General features: G+C 41.6%; 1 protein-coding gene across 2 annotated transcripts in view; it reads right to left on the reverse strand.

Annotated features, from left to right (window-relative positions):
- The window catches only part of GRIA4 (glutamate ionotropic receptor AMPA type subunit 4), a 239,788-nt gene that overhangs the window by 16,375 nt on the left and 210,239 nt on the right, over window positions 1-13,174 (reverse strand). The window contains exon 14 of one of the 2 annotated variants that reach the window (XM_040584229.1): window positions 1,074-1,188. The exons of the other annotated variant lie outside the window; for it this stretch is intronic. Coding sequence (XP_040440163.1) covers window positions 1,074-1,188 — 115 coding nt within the window. The remainder of the gene's footprint in view (window positions 1-1,073; window positions 1,189-13,174) is intronic. 2 annotated transcript variants of the gene reach the window in all.

The raw sequence follows: 13,174 nt of genomic DNA on the forward strand, positions 1-13,174 counted from the left end.
AAGGCAAAGTGAAGAGGATTAGGAGACCAGTTCTAGGTGAGTGCAGAACAGCCCAAGGGATGGTCCCTGAGGCCAGGACACAGCATGAAAAAGCAGGAGGACTAAAGGAGGAGAGAAAATAGTAAGAAAAAATATATGTAGGCAACTGTAAAGAAATCTACATAAACTGTGATGACAAATCAGTCAAATGTAGTTACCTATATCTGACTAGCTCTGTGCCTGCACAGCATTCTCTTATATATTGTTCATACACAAGCACATAAATAAATATTATTTATTGCATACTGCCTGGCATGGTAGGAGTATTTTTAATATCTTCCTCCTCCCCCACTTCACCATCTTTCACATCTTTGCTTCTTTTCAGCACAAGGCAGCTTCCCAAAAGGAAGCTGTGAGGAGGGAAGGAAGTAGTGGCACTGGCCATATGGAAGATATGGAAATGCAGGAAGGATGGAATTCAGCCTAAAATTCCTGTCTGATAATTTCTGCCTAGGGAAACACCATGGTTTTCAGTTTGCTGGTAAGACATCAGGAAATGTCAGTATGAAGATATTCTAGCTGAAATTTGTCCTTCTACTTTGGATACGCATGTGAAAACTAACTTGTACTGGAATTTGTGTCAATAGTGGATCCCTGAGCCTGGACCATGTATTAGATTACTGCTAGGAGGTGGTCACACTGATTTTCACCCTTTTCCTTTACTATCACTCAAAAATATTTTGGGTAGTACCATATAGTAGGAAAAAAGTCTGAGCTGGTATTTGTTACTGAAGGTTTCAGACTGCTCATTCACAAGAGCAAGCCTGGGAAAGGCTCATTACGATTTCAGAAGATGCAGGTTTCTGAAAACTGGTGATAGAACTCACAGCAGAGACATAACGAGTTCCCCTTAGGGCACCAAAACAAATGCAAATATTTTTGCTTTGACAGTAATTGCATACACCTAGATTTCAAATGCAGGTACCAGCAGTGCTGTGCTACTGGTGAAGCTGTTTCGTTGCAGGTAAAACCCCAGCAGATGCACCAATTACTTTACATACTGTTTACCCGCTTTTGGTGACATTGAGGCTAACCTTGGAGTCACCTCCCCCGCTGCCACATTCTCCTTTGTCGTACCACCATTTGTTTTTCAATTTGTCCAAGAGGCCTTGTTCATTCAGTTTTAAAACTGCGAGGTTAACAGCATTTCTTGAAACGATAAAACATATTTTGTAAGAAACTGCACAGCTGTTAAGATGTTAGAAGGAATGAGGACTTAAGCTGTTTATAAGCTTGATCCACACACTAAATAAACCTCTCATTTCCGTATTTCAAAGCCCTTGGCAGCACAAATAATTGTGGTTACTTTCAAATGCGGAAAATGTGTTTCCAGCCTAGAAATGATTTTCAGAATGGCTTGGATTTTATCAAGAAAATTCTATCAACCAACCAAAACTATTTTTGCAAAATGGTGATAAAACTCTGCCCAGAATTATAAACAATTTACAAAGATTTATTTGAAGCTATAGTTAGAATATGTTCAACGTGGGCCCAGGCTGATTTTTCAAGCAGATGGGAAAATGTATTCCCATATACTAAAGAGGCAAAAATCAGATGGCCTACGCTAGACGCTGCCAGTCACTCTGTCACATTCAGTTTTGACATACAGCATTTCAAAGTGATCCCGGGACAAACGAGGGGCTAAGGCTCCAGAGACAGGCAGCGTAAGGCAGAGCTGAGGAGGAGCACTAGCAGCCTGCACACTGACGGCGATGTCGTCTACAGCCAGTCAATAGAAAACAACACACAAAGAGATGCAGGGAGCCCTGTCTGCCTGAAGCTTCATCACCTGCTGTAGGCACATCTATACCTTTGGGATGGAGGCTCTGGAGTCTTGCTCCCTTTGCACAGTGAAGGATTGGCTGAAAGGCAAGACCAGGGGTCTAGCTTAGTGCTGTGACTCCAGGGACTGCCCTGCTATCCTGGGAAAGCACCCTGTCTCCTAGCCCAAAGGGCGCTGGCAGTATGGGGGAGGAAGGTGATGGTGGAGGGCATAATTTCTGGGGAAACCTGGGGACAGTGCAGTCAAGCAGAAGCTCAAGCGCTGGGAAGACCAAACTCGGCCTATTTGCTGGGTGCTGAGATGCAAGCAGGTAGCTGGAACATCCTGAGGACTTTTCCCTGCGGGGTTTATACATGTTATGCTACCACTGGATGAAAGACCAATCCTGCATTGCCAGCAGCGCAGTGGTGTAGGCACAACAGACTGAAAGGGGTTCCATGAACCTGCTGTCCTCCACCTCATGTTTAAGTGCTCTCTTTTTCAGATAGGGGAAACACCTGAGAGAGACTTTGGATCTGTGCAGGCAAAGGGGGGTTGCCAACATGAAGACTAAAGCACAGAATCACTGCTTCTGTATGAACTCAGGGCTGCTGGCAGTCACTGAAACTCAGGAAGAAAGGGACACAGCTGGTCCTAGGATGGGGTCGCCTTTGTGCATATTCAGAGGTTTTCCTTTAGGTGTGCAGACAGCATTAAGCCTGGATGGCAGAGGGTAGACAGTATGGATTACCATACAAACACAAATGTAAGGCACTACAGTCACTATATGACATCTTCAAATCTGTTGATAACTAATCTGCCAAGGCATTTACGCAGCCCCCATCACTTCCTGAGGAACCGTTACACTTGTTTAAGTGTAAGGCTCCTAAGAGCCTCAACAGTCATATATCCTAATGACAGTCATGGTATACAACTATATCAGTATTTATTCATAATTCATAAATGAACTTTTCCTCTTTTCATTTTCAGACATCCCTAGTGCATCCACGTCTATCAGACATGCACACTCTTTCTGGTGGGTGTCTGCATAGGCTTGCTTGTGGATCTGCAAAGGCAGGTGAAGCAGGGGCATCACATCCATGAAACACCATTCCTCTCCAAAGGGAGAGAAGTATCTGTGAGGTGCCTGCAGTTAAACTACTGCTCTTCAGGGACAATATGTGGTTGAGAAAGATGGAGTTTCTCTCTCTGACTTTGTTTAATGGTGTCAAGATCTGTCTGTCAGGGCTGAGTGGGATTTGGCAAGAGCTATGTCTGGCAATGGCATCTTCCCCGTATCAATCATGAGAGGAGGCAATACCTTCAAACCACTTGGAGAAGGGCTGGGGAAGAGAGTTCCTCTAGTGGCAGGGCTCTACGGCACCAGAAGCCACTGGGGTTTGTGATTCACCCTCTCTAGGATGGCTGCTTTCTGGTCCCTGGGGGTCCCTTTTGGTCTTAGAATGGAATTTTTTCTCTTACTCATTATGAGAGAGATCTTCCTGGCAGACAGATACAGGCAACAGTACTTCACAGCTCATGCAGCGTTCCTTACTACCTTGGCCTGTTTCTGGGACAAATGTCAGCTTCAGGACACACCTCCACTGTCTTCAGGTAACAGCTTTTCATATAGGTCCCACTGGAACTGAGACAGGTCTTTGCTGGCTGGTCATGAAGTTTGGAAACTGCTTGTGTGTAGATCTGACTTTACCTAGCTTCACTGTAGTTACAAGATTTTCCATACAGATAAAGTAATTGCTTGCCTGTCCCTGAAAGTGAAAATGAGAACTGCAGGCTGTAGTGGGAGTGATAACAGACTGCTCTTTGTGGATAAAGCTTTAAGGGGAATTTAGCAGCCAGGCTGACAAATGTGATTTTGTGTAAGTGCTCTAATTATGGTTCGCACTCCAGAGGGAGAGGAGCAATTGCAAAATTGGAATGAAATTGTTCGTTTGTCCCTTTTGTTCTTGGAAGCGATTGCTTTTGAACCAGTCATATTTACTACAGATTTTTCCTACTCAGCTTTTTGTTACAAAGCCTATACTTTTAGCCTGTTTGCCCCACTCAAAATGGTAACTGTGTGGCCAGCCTCGCTACTTCACAGACAAATTTCCAGTGCACTAAATGTGCGTTTTACCTTTGTAAGAACATTAGGAATGAGCCATAGATGAAAGATGATCATGGAAGCACTATGTCTTTGACATTTGGCAAGCATTGCTTATTCTGAAAATGGCTTAGACATATAGCTTGAGCCTGCTGTCTAGGAAGTCAATGTCAAAACTCCTTCCTTCAACAGGAACAAAACCAAGGTCTAATTTAATGCTGCTATGTCTAATTGCCAATAGCAATAACATAAACAGCTGCTTTGACAGTGCTACAGATGTGGGCAAGAGCAATCAATTCCATGAAAAATGAAATATATCTCAAGGAATACCACTAACTCAATTCAACAAGCCACTTAAGCTCAGTTTTATTTTAAACTGAGAAATCAGAATGGGAAGCCCTATCAATCAGTCTGTCTGTAAAAGCATCTTCATACTATTTCCTTTATGCTGTATTCTCTCAAGTGTGAACACTAAAGCTCATTGAATTAGACAAAGTCCTTATGTCAAAACCCTTAGAAAGTGTTTTTTTCAAACTTTATCTTATCTTGGGTGAAGGTGTCGCTGATAACTTACAACATTTTTTCAAGTGTTCCAAGTTGTAGATGTCTACTTAGACCTTTTATCTGGATATTCTAAGATGAATAAAACCCAACTACATTAAAATTTTTAATAACTAATTTAAGTTTTCACGTTTAATTTCTATGTTGAAGGGAAAGAGCTTTCTCACTTACCAAATGTTCAAATTTATCTTTCAAATCATTAAAGATTATCAAGGAAAATTTTCCTACAGTCATTTAGAGAAGCTGCAGCTGGTTGATAGTAGTCCTAGGTTAATAAATAAATAAGTGAAACCCATTCATGAGAGGGTTATTTAGCTGGGTTATTAGCCATATCCATAGACAGTTTCACAGCACAATAGAGACATGGAAATAAAAAGGATGAAGAAGTAAATGTGGATTTAAGCTGCAATCATTGCTCTGAAATTAGACCGTATTGTTTATAAATGTAACACATTATTGTCCTCATCATGTCTAGTAGGCCATGTAAAACCAGGTTAGTTTCACACTGCTTTCTCTGTTGCTTTGTAATCCAGGTCCACCTCAACGTGGAAATAAATGATTTCCTTCTGGTCAGCAAAACACAGAGAACCTTTGCTCAGCACTGCTGTATCTCCCACAGAAATGTAACATCCAGATCTGTGACAGGTGCAGTGGTGACTACGTTGAAAATTATATATATATCTGTGACATTAGAGCCAGGTCAGATGATTCATACTCATCCTAGACAGTGCTTCACTCTGCCACAGAGGAAGACATTTTGAAACTTGAGTACCCATGGCAGAAACTGTTCTTTCCTCATTAAAGCATAGGACTGTATTCTAAATGCCACACTTGGTCAAAACTCCCAATGAAGTACAATGTGTTCCTCAATAAAGGAATTGAAATCTTTGCAAGGGTAAGGGTTTAATAGTATAAAGCAGGCAAGTGCTTTAATGTTTGACTCTTAATCCTTGCTGTCACTGTACAATCCTGCCTCTTCCATCACTCAGAAGAAAACTGAGTCCTTGTATGGTATCATACAAGTCAAGCCAGTTCAGCCAAAACTTCAACCTTTGGCGTTACAGTGGTAACTCACTTCACAATTACTTGAGTGCATGGACAGTGATTTCAGTGTATGTATCACAGCTTTTTTAAAGCTGCCTATAGAATTACAGAATGAAAAACTTGAGAATTAATCATTCTCACTCATTTAAAACCACTTTCCAACTCCCCATAAATAAATAGAATAAGCAGTTTAAAATGCTACAGTGTCACTTTTTTTAGAAAGCTTACTTGTTCCAACTGCAGATATGCCTTTCAGAGTTAGCAAAAGATAAAACTGCATAAACAGATGACAGTGCAACTACTCAGTCCCTTGAAAAATATTATCTGCGATTCCAGGCCAGGATACGTCATCCGCAACCCAAAAGAATCACAGTAGGGTGCTTGCCCAGAGCCCAGGGAAGCTGGCAGAGAGGTCTGCTTTGACTTCCAGTGAGTCTGGGTCACAGCAATGGCTAGCAGACAACCCATCCATTGGACTTCAGTCCGTACGAAGCAGTGAGGCAGGCACTCAACATACGACCTGAACGCTATGGCATAGAGCACCGTGGTATCTAGCAATTACATGCTCAACCACAGGAGGGGCATTTCTAAGGCTAATAGAGACACACAAAGGTCCCCACACCATGAGGGAATGAGACACAGGCCCAGGCTAGGGGACCACAGCAGCCAATGTCACAAGCACTTCTGGAAATTTGAGACAGCCATAGGGGAACAGCATGGGAGGAGGCACCAGATTCTGCCTGATGTCAACACTTCAAGCACCTATTTCAGCACAGCAACTTAGCTTCTCCAAGAAACCAGAAACTAAAACATGAAATGCATCAAGCCTGTTTTCAACAGCCTAATACCCAGAGCTTGAATACATGTAACAGGTAGAAAAGGCTCTCTCCAGCCAGATTAGACTTGAATAAGTATCCACAGTCTCAGCCACAGCTGCTTTTTGTTTAGTTGTTTTAGCTCCCCAAATCTCTGGATGCACAGTGGTTCATGGGATGGGTGGAAAGCACCACTCATCAGCACCGCTCAGCACCATCTGCAAACACAATTCAGAGGACTCAGCCTTGGCCTGAGCACACATAGTGGAGGAGACCTCCTCCATGAATTCAGGTCTCAGATACCTGTTTTTGAATACTAAATAGCGTAAAAACGCAGACAGGTCCCTCAGTATCCATTACAACAAAGGCAGGATCTCTGCTGGGAGCATTTAATAACCATCTTTTAGGCAACTGGTAGACTTTTCCCATGAAAACTTAAATGCCTTAGCTGTTTAAACAGCTTTGACATTTTCCTGAATCCCTTTCCTGAACTTAAGTCTCATAAATTCTATGTAACTGGCACGTTAGATAGCAAAATACTTCCCTGAATCCTGGGCAGATTCTTGGTGAAATTCTGCCCTTATCTTTACAGACGGCGGCACTGTTGCTTCACTGCTCAGCGCTGAGGATGTTGTTCACTGGAGATAATGAACAAGCAGGATGTGCAAAAATAACATGACTCACTAATGAGACTCTATGTCCACAGAGACAGCTTTGTTTAAACTGCAGCCGTATTGCACAGCCTACCGTCCTAGAGCTGCTCGTGCCACCACCGCAGTTACTGAGGCAGAAGCAGAGACCCTCTAAAAGGCTTTTCACAAATCCTTCCCACAAGGACTTAAAAGCTTTTTCAGAAATACTTCCCACAAGGATTTGAAAGCCTCAGAAATTGCTCAGTCACTTAGAAGTCATATCATGTGGAGGGATGCCACCTCTGCATAACCTTAGGTTCTCTGAATGTATAGTAAACTTCAAATAAAGAGTACCTGAATGTTAAATGATCAAAGCACCATTGGTGGGCCATATGCAATGCATGGATCAACTGGCAAAACACAGGGATTTGCTTTTTATTCCAGTAAATTCCATGACAACATTGTCATATAAGTTTGCTGTATATATACTGCTATACAAATAGTGCCTGGAAAGAAGTGGCGATCAGTAAACCACTGCACAACGGGAAGTGAAGCCACGGATGCGGTGGTGCATCTGCAGGAGGAGCTCACTGAAGGCACAAGCTTTCCCAAGACCACAGTGTCACAGCCTGCAACACGTTGGCAATTGATGACGCATCCCAAGCAACTCAAAGCTCATTTTCCTCCTTGCACTTTGGACATTTGTCCCTGCAGCTTCCTGCTGATGCAGCCATCTCCCAGAGAAGCCCCTCAGCGCTCCTGGCATAGGCTGGAGGGGTTCCTCTCAGGACGAAGCAGAGAGAGAGAAAGAGAGCCTGGTGTAGCTGAGTTCAGTGACCTTATTTCAGTGATGTGAATTGCAGTTATTCTCTCATGATCAGCCCAGGTGGCTTGGGAAAAGGAGGCCACAGCTGCCTGAGAGCCTCCCCTCGCCGCACAACCTAGTGCATCCTGGATGCAGCTGAGGATCTGTCTCAGACATAGTGACACACAAGCGGGTGTGTTTTTACAGCTTGTTCATATCATCTGTTCAAATGATTTTAAATGGGAAAAAATAGAATGCAACCTCTACCAAGCAAAAAATTAAACCTTGCCAGTCTTCTGAGCTGTTTATTTTAACCATGTTTTTTGAAAAGTGCTGATGGCAGATTGTAACATGACAGAAATGCAGCATAGTTTAAGGGTGTTTGACAATTCATCAAGAGAAATTAAGTGTAAAGCTGCATGGCACTGGCTGAATATGTTTAATAAATTAGGAATGAAACAAGCACTCCACTAACGAGGAAGATATAGCCAAAGCTTACATCATTCTATACTCAGAAGGCTTCAGAAGATCAATAATGCAAATATTAAAAAAGAGAGTTAATGCAAGAGCATTTTTACAAGAAAAACAACCTAAATTTTAATGACAAAGGGCCAACTTTGAAATCATGTTTTTTTTAAGCATATTAAAAAAAATATAGGAATCATTTTTGTACTAGGATTTATAAAGTTTTGCATGCTGTCATGCTATTTCTATGGAAAAATTGTATCCAAATACTGAAGCACAGTATCAAGACATTTTTGCATGTAGCTGATAGTTCAAACAAAATCTCCTTGGCACTGATAGTTTGCCCAGCATTTATGTTAAATAAAGAACTATTAATATTCAAGCTGTGAGTCTTCACAATGCAAGCTCTTCTGCAGTGGGCCTCTCAGGCTTTCCTGCTGAACTCTTTCCTTGATGTACACCTGCTTACCAGAGAAAGGATGTGACCGGCCATCTCAATTGAGTGCCTGGGCCCAGCTGAGGATCCACTAGGACAGTGGATGCCTCTTGAATTCCATCTCACAAAATCCATGTACCCTGAGGAACTGACTGGCCTGTAAAAAGACAAAAGTCTTGCAAAAAAGCTATGGGCAGGTTCTGTGCTGCATTAGAAGCTAATGACATTTATAAATGTTATTTAAAAAACCCCTGTCCAACTGCATTTAAAACATCTCTTCCAGAAGAATATCTCAAAATATTCTACAAACACTAAGAATAAAGTATCTTTAAAGGAGCGTATACATATTTTTATTCTTTGTTTAGAGATGGGAAATATAAAGTAACGCTCAAATACTTCTCAATTGTGGCTAATTAGAATAAGTATAATGCTCTTAATTTAGCCATCCAAATAAGATGGTTAATTTCCAGGAGCACTGTGTATTTACAGGTTCTATGTATATCCTAAGTACGCAGCTTAGTTACTTGAACTGAGCTTTGTAAACAAATATAAGCCAAACTGACACCTTGAGGATCAGTAGGAGTTCCAATTAATGGGAGACCCACTGCTGCTAAAAATTGCCGTAGCTACTTCAAATTCAAAGAAGTTCTGACAATTTACATCAGCTAGAGGTCTGATGGCTGTAGTTTAAAATACTCATAGCTTCTTTGCAGCAAGATATTCCAATTACAGTATGCAAATGCTTCTTGGAACAAGCTATTAAATATATATTTTGTTTGTGTAAAAACAACAGCAGTTGACCTGGGAAAGCAACTCAGCTTGTCTGCTTTACACAAGGCTTTGCTGTAAACAAAAAACAAATAAAATTGTCCCTAGAGTAACTGTTCATATTGCTTCAGTGTATATAGTCTTTAGTAGCAGCAGAAACACTAGTTTCTCCCAACTCTGAGCTATTTTAATTTTTACTAATGACGACCTAATCCTGTTCTCATTGACCAGTACCACTTTTCAAAGCAAAATTTTTCTTGCTGGCTGCAGCATAAGCAGGATTATGTGAATAGGCTGCTGCGGTCCAACACCTGCAACTCAAAATACATGTTTTAAAGGCTTGAGTGGGGTTTTTCATAAGTGTCTGAGCACCAGTGTAACACTGTCTCCACACTGTAGGAATTGCTCTGAGGCTAAGCTTAGCCCACTGCCAACTGCCCTGAAACTCTCTTTCACCTCAGAAATGTTAGGAATCCTGAGCCCTTTACAGTGTTTACATTTATTGCCAAAAGCATTTATGATAGTATTTTAAAAATGGAAATGTGTAAAATGAGCATTTTTAAATACACGCCCCTGAAATATTAATGCTTTTAGATGGATTAACATTCACCTCTGGCATGGCTTGCAGAAAACGTTTTGCCTTTTTACACCTTAGGCGAAGCAGGTCTTGACTGACAGTTTTGCCGCAGCAGGGTGTTTAGATGCTCTTTCACCTGCCTCTCCAGTAAATCCTAAATTTAGGGGTCCCTAACTGAGAGAAGATGGCAGCACTGGCACAGACAGGTAGGGGTTTCATGGCAGAGCACAGGAAGTGCCTCGGTGCCAGGCAGAGGTTCCATCAGTGTTGGGTTAGTACTACTGAGAGACAGGGAGTAACAGCTTGTGGCCGTGGCCACAGCAGTGAAGCTCAATCCCGTCTCATACTGTCCCTCTCCTCTCCTGCCTAGGCTGTATCAGTGGGTCTCTTTAAATGACATTATATTATGTTATCCAAGCACATGTTGTTGAGGCTCCTTATGTCACTCCATCCGCAAAAAAAAGCCAAACACTGCAGTTTTCTGTCTGCACAAATTATCTATTTGTTTTTTAAATGGATGACTTGATTTTAACAGGATTGAAAACATAATTCATCATTATGAATGTTGGCCAGTGGATATAAATTTTCTTTTACATAATATCTTAGCTATATTTGTAAGGCATTTTAAGTTTATGCTTCTGAATGTCACAGAGTGACTATTTTCACCTAGAATGATGCTAGGAAAAATATATCTCTGTTGGATGCAATTCAGTGCTTACTGAACAGAAATAGGGTATGGATCCTTATAACTTTGAAAGTTGTTACTTCTTTATATCCATCTCATTCTGTTTGATATCACTGATGGATTACTAGACAGCCTATTGAGATTTCAGACTCTGGCCATGCTCTACACAGAGGAAGATTTTACTACATCAAAATTTTCCAGCACAAAGCAGGTGGCAGCTGTTTCAGCAGCTTCTAATTTTTCACTCCATTCAACATGTCCCAGTAGTGGCAGAAATACTGTACCTTCAGCTGAGCATTTCACAGCTTTCATCCACAGGAAGACCCAGCCCTAGGCTGAATCACCTCTTCCCAGAAGAAATGTTACTGTGACCTCCAAAACCAGTCAGGACTCTGCTGACTCTTGCTACAAATCATTGGAAGTAAAATACCCTGTTGGACTGACTGCAAAAATTAGGTTTTCTGGTTCCTAATCAGCCCCATGTCTCAGTGTGCAATATAAACGTATGTTCTACTCAGTGGGTAGCAGAGCAGCTAATACAATACATCCAAGATCCTTCTTAACACAGTATTGAACTTATGTGGCGTTTTTGGAAACTAGTTCAAGTTTGGAAATATCTGAAGAAATTTCACTATCGCTTCTCCAGTTTTTCATTCATGCCAGGCTGAATCTCACCCTTTTTAAACATACAATGATAAGATGGGTAAGAGGAACTAAATTTGACATGGTCTTCTCCTGTCATTCTACTCCTTATGATATGTTGCTATATTTGACTCCTTGCAAGCAGCAAGACCTTATAACAGCTATTGATTAGTTTAAGATGTCACTTTTAAGATTAAGAAATGATAAAAAAAATCAGAGTCACAATGCAGTGACTTCTACAAGTAAACGCGATCAAATGAACATTTCTGCATGCCTTTTCCACAAACTACCTCACTGCCAGCTTAAGATGCTCCATAAAAGGTGACAGAAGTCCTCTTTCCTAGCTAATATATCTGAGATGCCCTCAGAGGAGTCATACAAAATGAGGTGCATTTAACCAGTGTCAGGTTGACAGAGACATAGATCTGTGGCAAGAGCCACAGTGAGAGAATAAACGTCCTGGCATCTTATCAGCAGCTGCAATGGGAAAAAAAAATGAACTCACTGCTATTGCTGTTCTCAGAAATCCACACCATAGCCAGATTCAGATGAATTAATAAAAAGAAGCATGGCCAGCAGGTAGAAAAAGGTGATTCTCCTTCTCTACTCCATTCTGGTGAGACCCTACCTGGAGTACTGCATCCAGCTCTGGAGTCCTCAGCATAGGAAAGACCTGGACCTGTTGGAGTGGGTCCAGAGGAGAGCCACAAAAATGATCATGGGGCTGGAGCAGCTCTCCTGTGAGAAAGGCTGAGAGAGTTGGGGCTGTTCAGCCCGGAGAAGAGAAAGCCCCAGGGAGACCTCATTGCGGCCTTTCAGTACTTAGCTTGTAAGAAAGATGGGGACAAACTTTTTAGTAGGGCCTGTTGTGATAGGACAAGGGGTGCTGGTTTTAAACTAAAGAAGGGTAGACTGAGACTAGATATAAGGGGAAAAAAAATATGATGATGGTGAAACACTGGAATGCGTTGCCTGGAGAGGTGGTAGATGCTCCATTCCAGGAAACATTCAAGGTCAGGTTGGATGGGGCTCTGAGAAACCTGATCTAGTTGAAGATGTCCCTGCTCATGGCAGGGGGTTGGAGTAGATAACCTTTAAAGTTCCCTTCCAACACAAACTATTCTATGATTCTGAGATTCTATGATTCTATAAATATCTATGTCTTTATTATAGAAATAAACCCACTATTTGCGGTGCTGTTTCCACACCAATATTTTGACTCTCTGGTTAGACTTTTCAGCCACCAAGTCTCAGTTTCACCTTAATGGGAATGAAGCATAAAATGATTGCAAAGCCAAATACCACCAGCATACTGTACAGCACTGAAAGTGCTGTAATACAGGCAGTCTGCTCACCCACTAGTTATTCTCTAGTAAGGAAACAACTCCACATACGAAAGCTAAAAGCCCAAACTGCAGATTGCTTAGGAGGGAATTCATTCACTGACATCAATGTCCACAAAGTTATTCAGGTAATATGGCCATTATGTCAAAAGGCATTGGCAACACTGAGAAATCAGGATGGATGCTTGATTTTTACTGTTGCCAGAAACAGATCACTAATTCGTCAGATCCGCACAGCTGATACACTGTTATCAGATCTGAACTTTGACTGAGACAGGCATGAGAGACTTCTGTAACTCTACATACTTCTTTGTGACTCCATACTGATGTTTTTCATAAAGAAGGATTAAAAGGAAGGCAATAAATGGAAAGACTCCTGCTAAGAGATGGTTTCTTAAGCTTTAGTCTAATTATAATGCAAGTACTTTGAAGTTCATTATTTTAATTAGAAGCAGACAGAAAAAAACAGGGGGTCCATTCCCCAGGTGGGAACTCT

This window comes from Falco naumanni, chromosome 2 (assembly GCF_017639655.2).
Source record: "Falco naumanni isolate bFalNau1 chromosome 2, bFalNau1.pat, whole genome shotgun sequence".
Lineage (NCBI taxonomy): Eukaryota > Metazoa > Chordata > Aves > Falconiformes > Falconidae > Falco > Falco naumanni.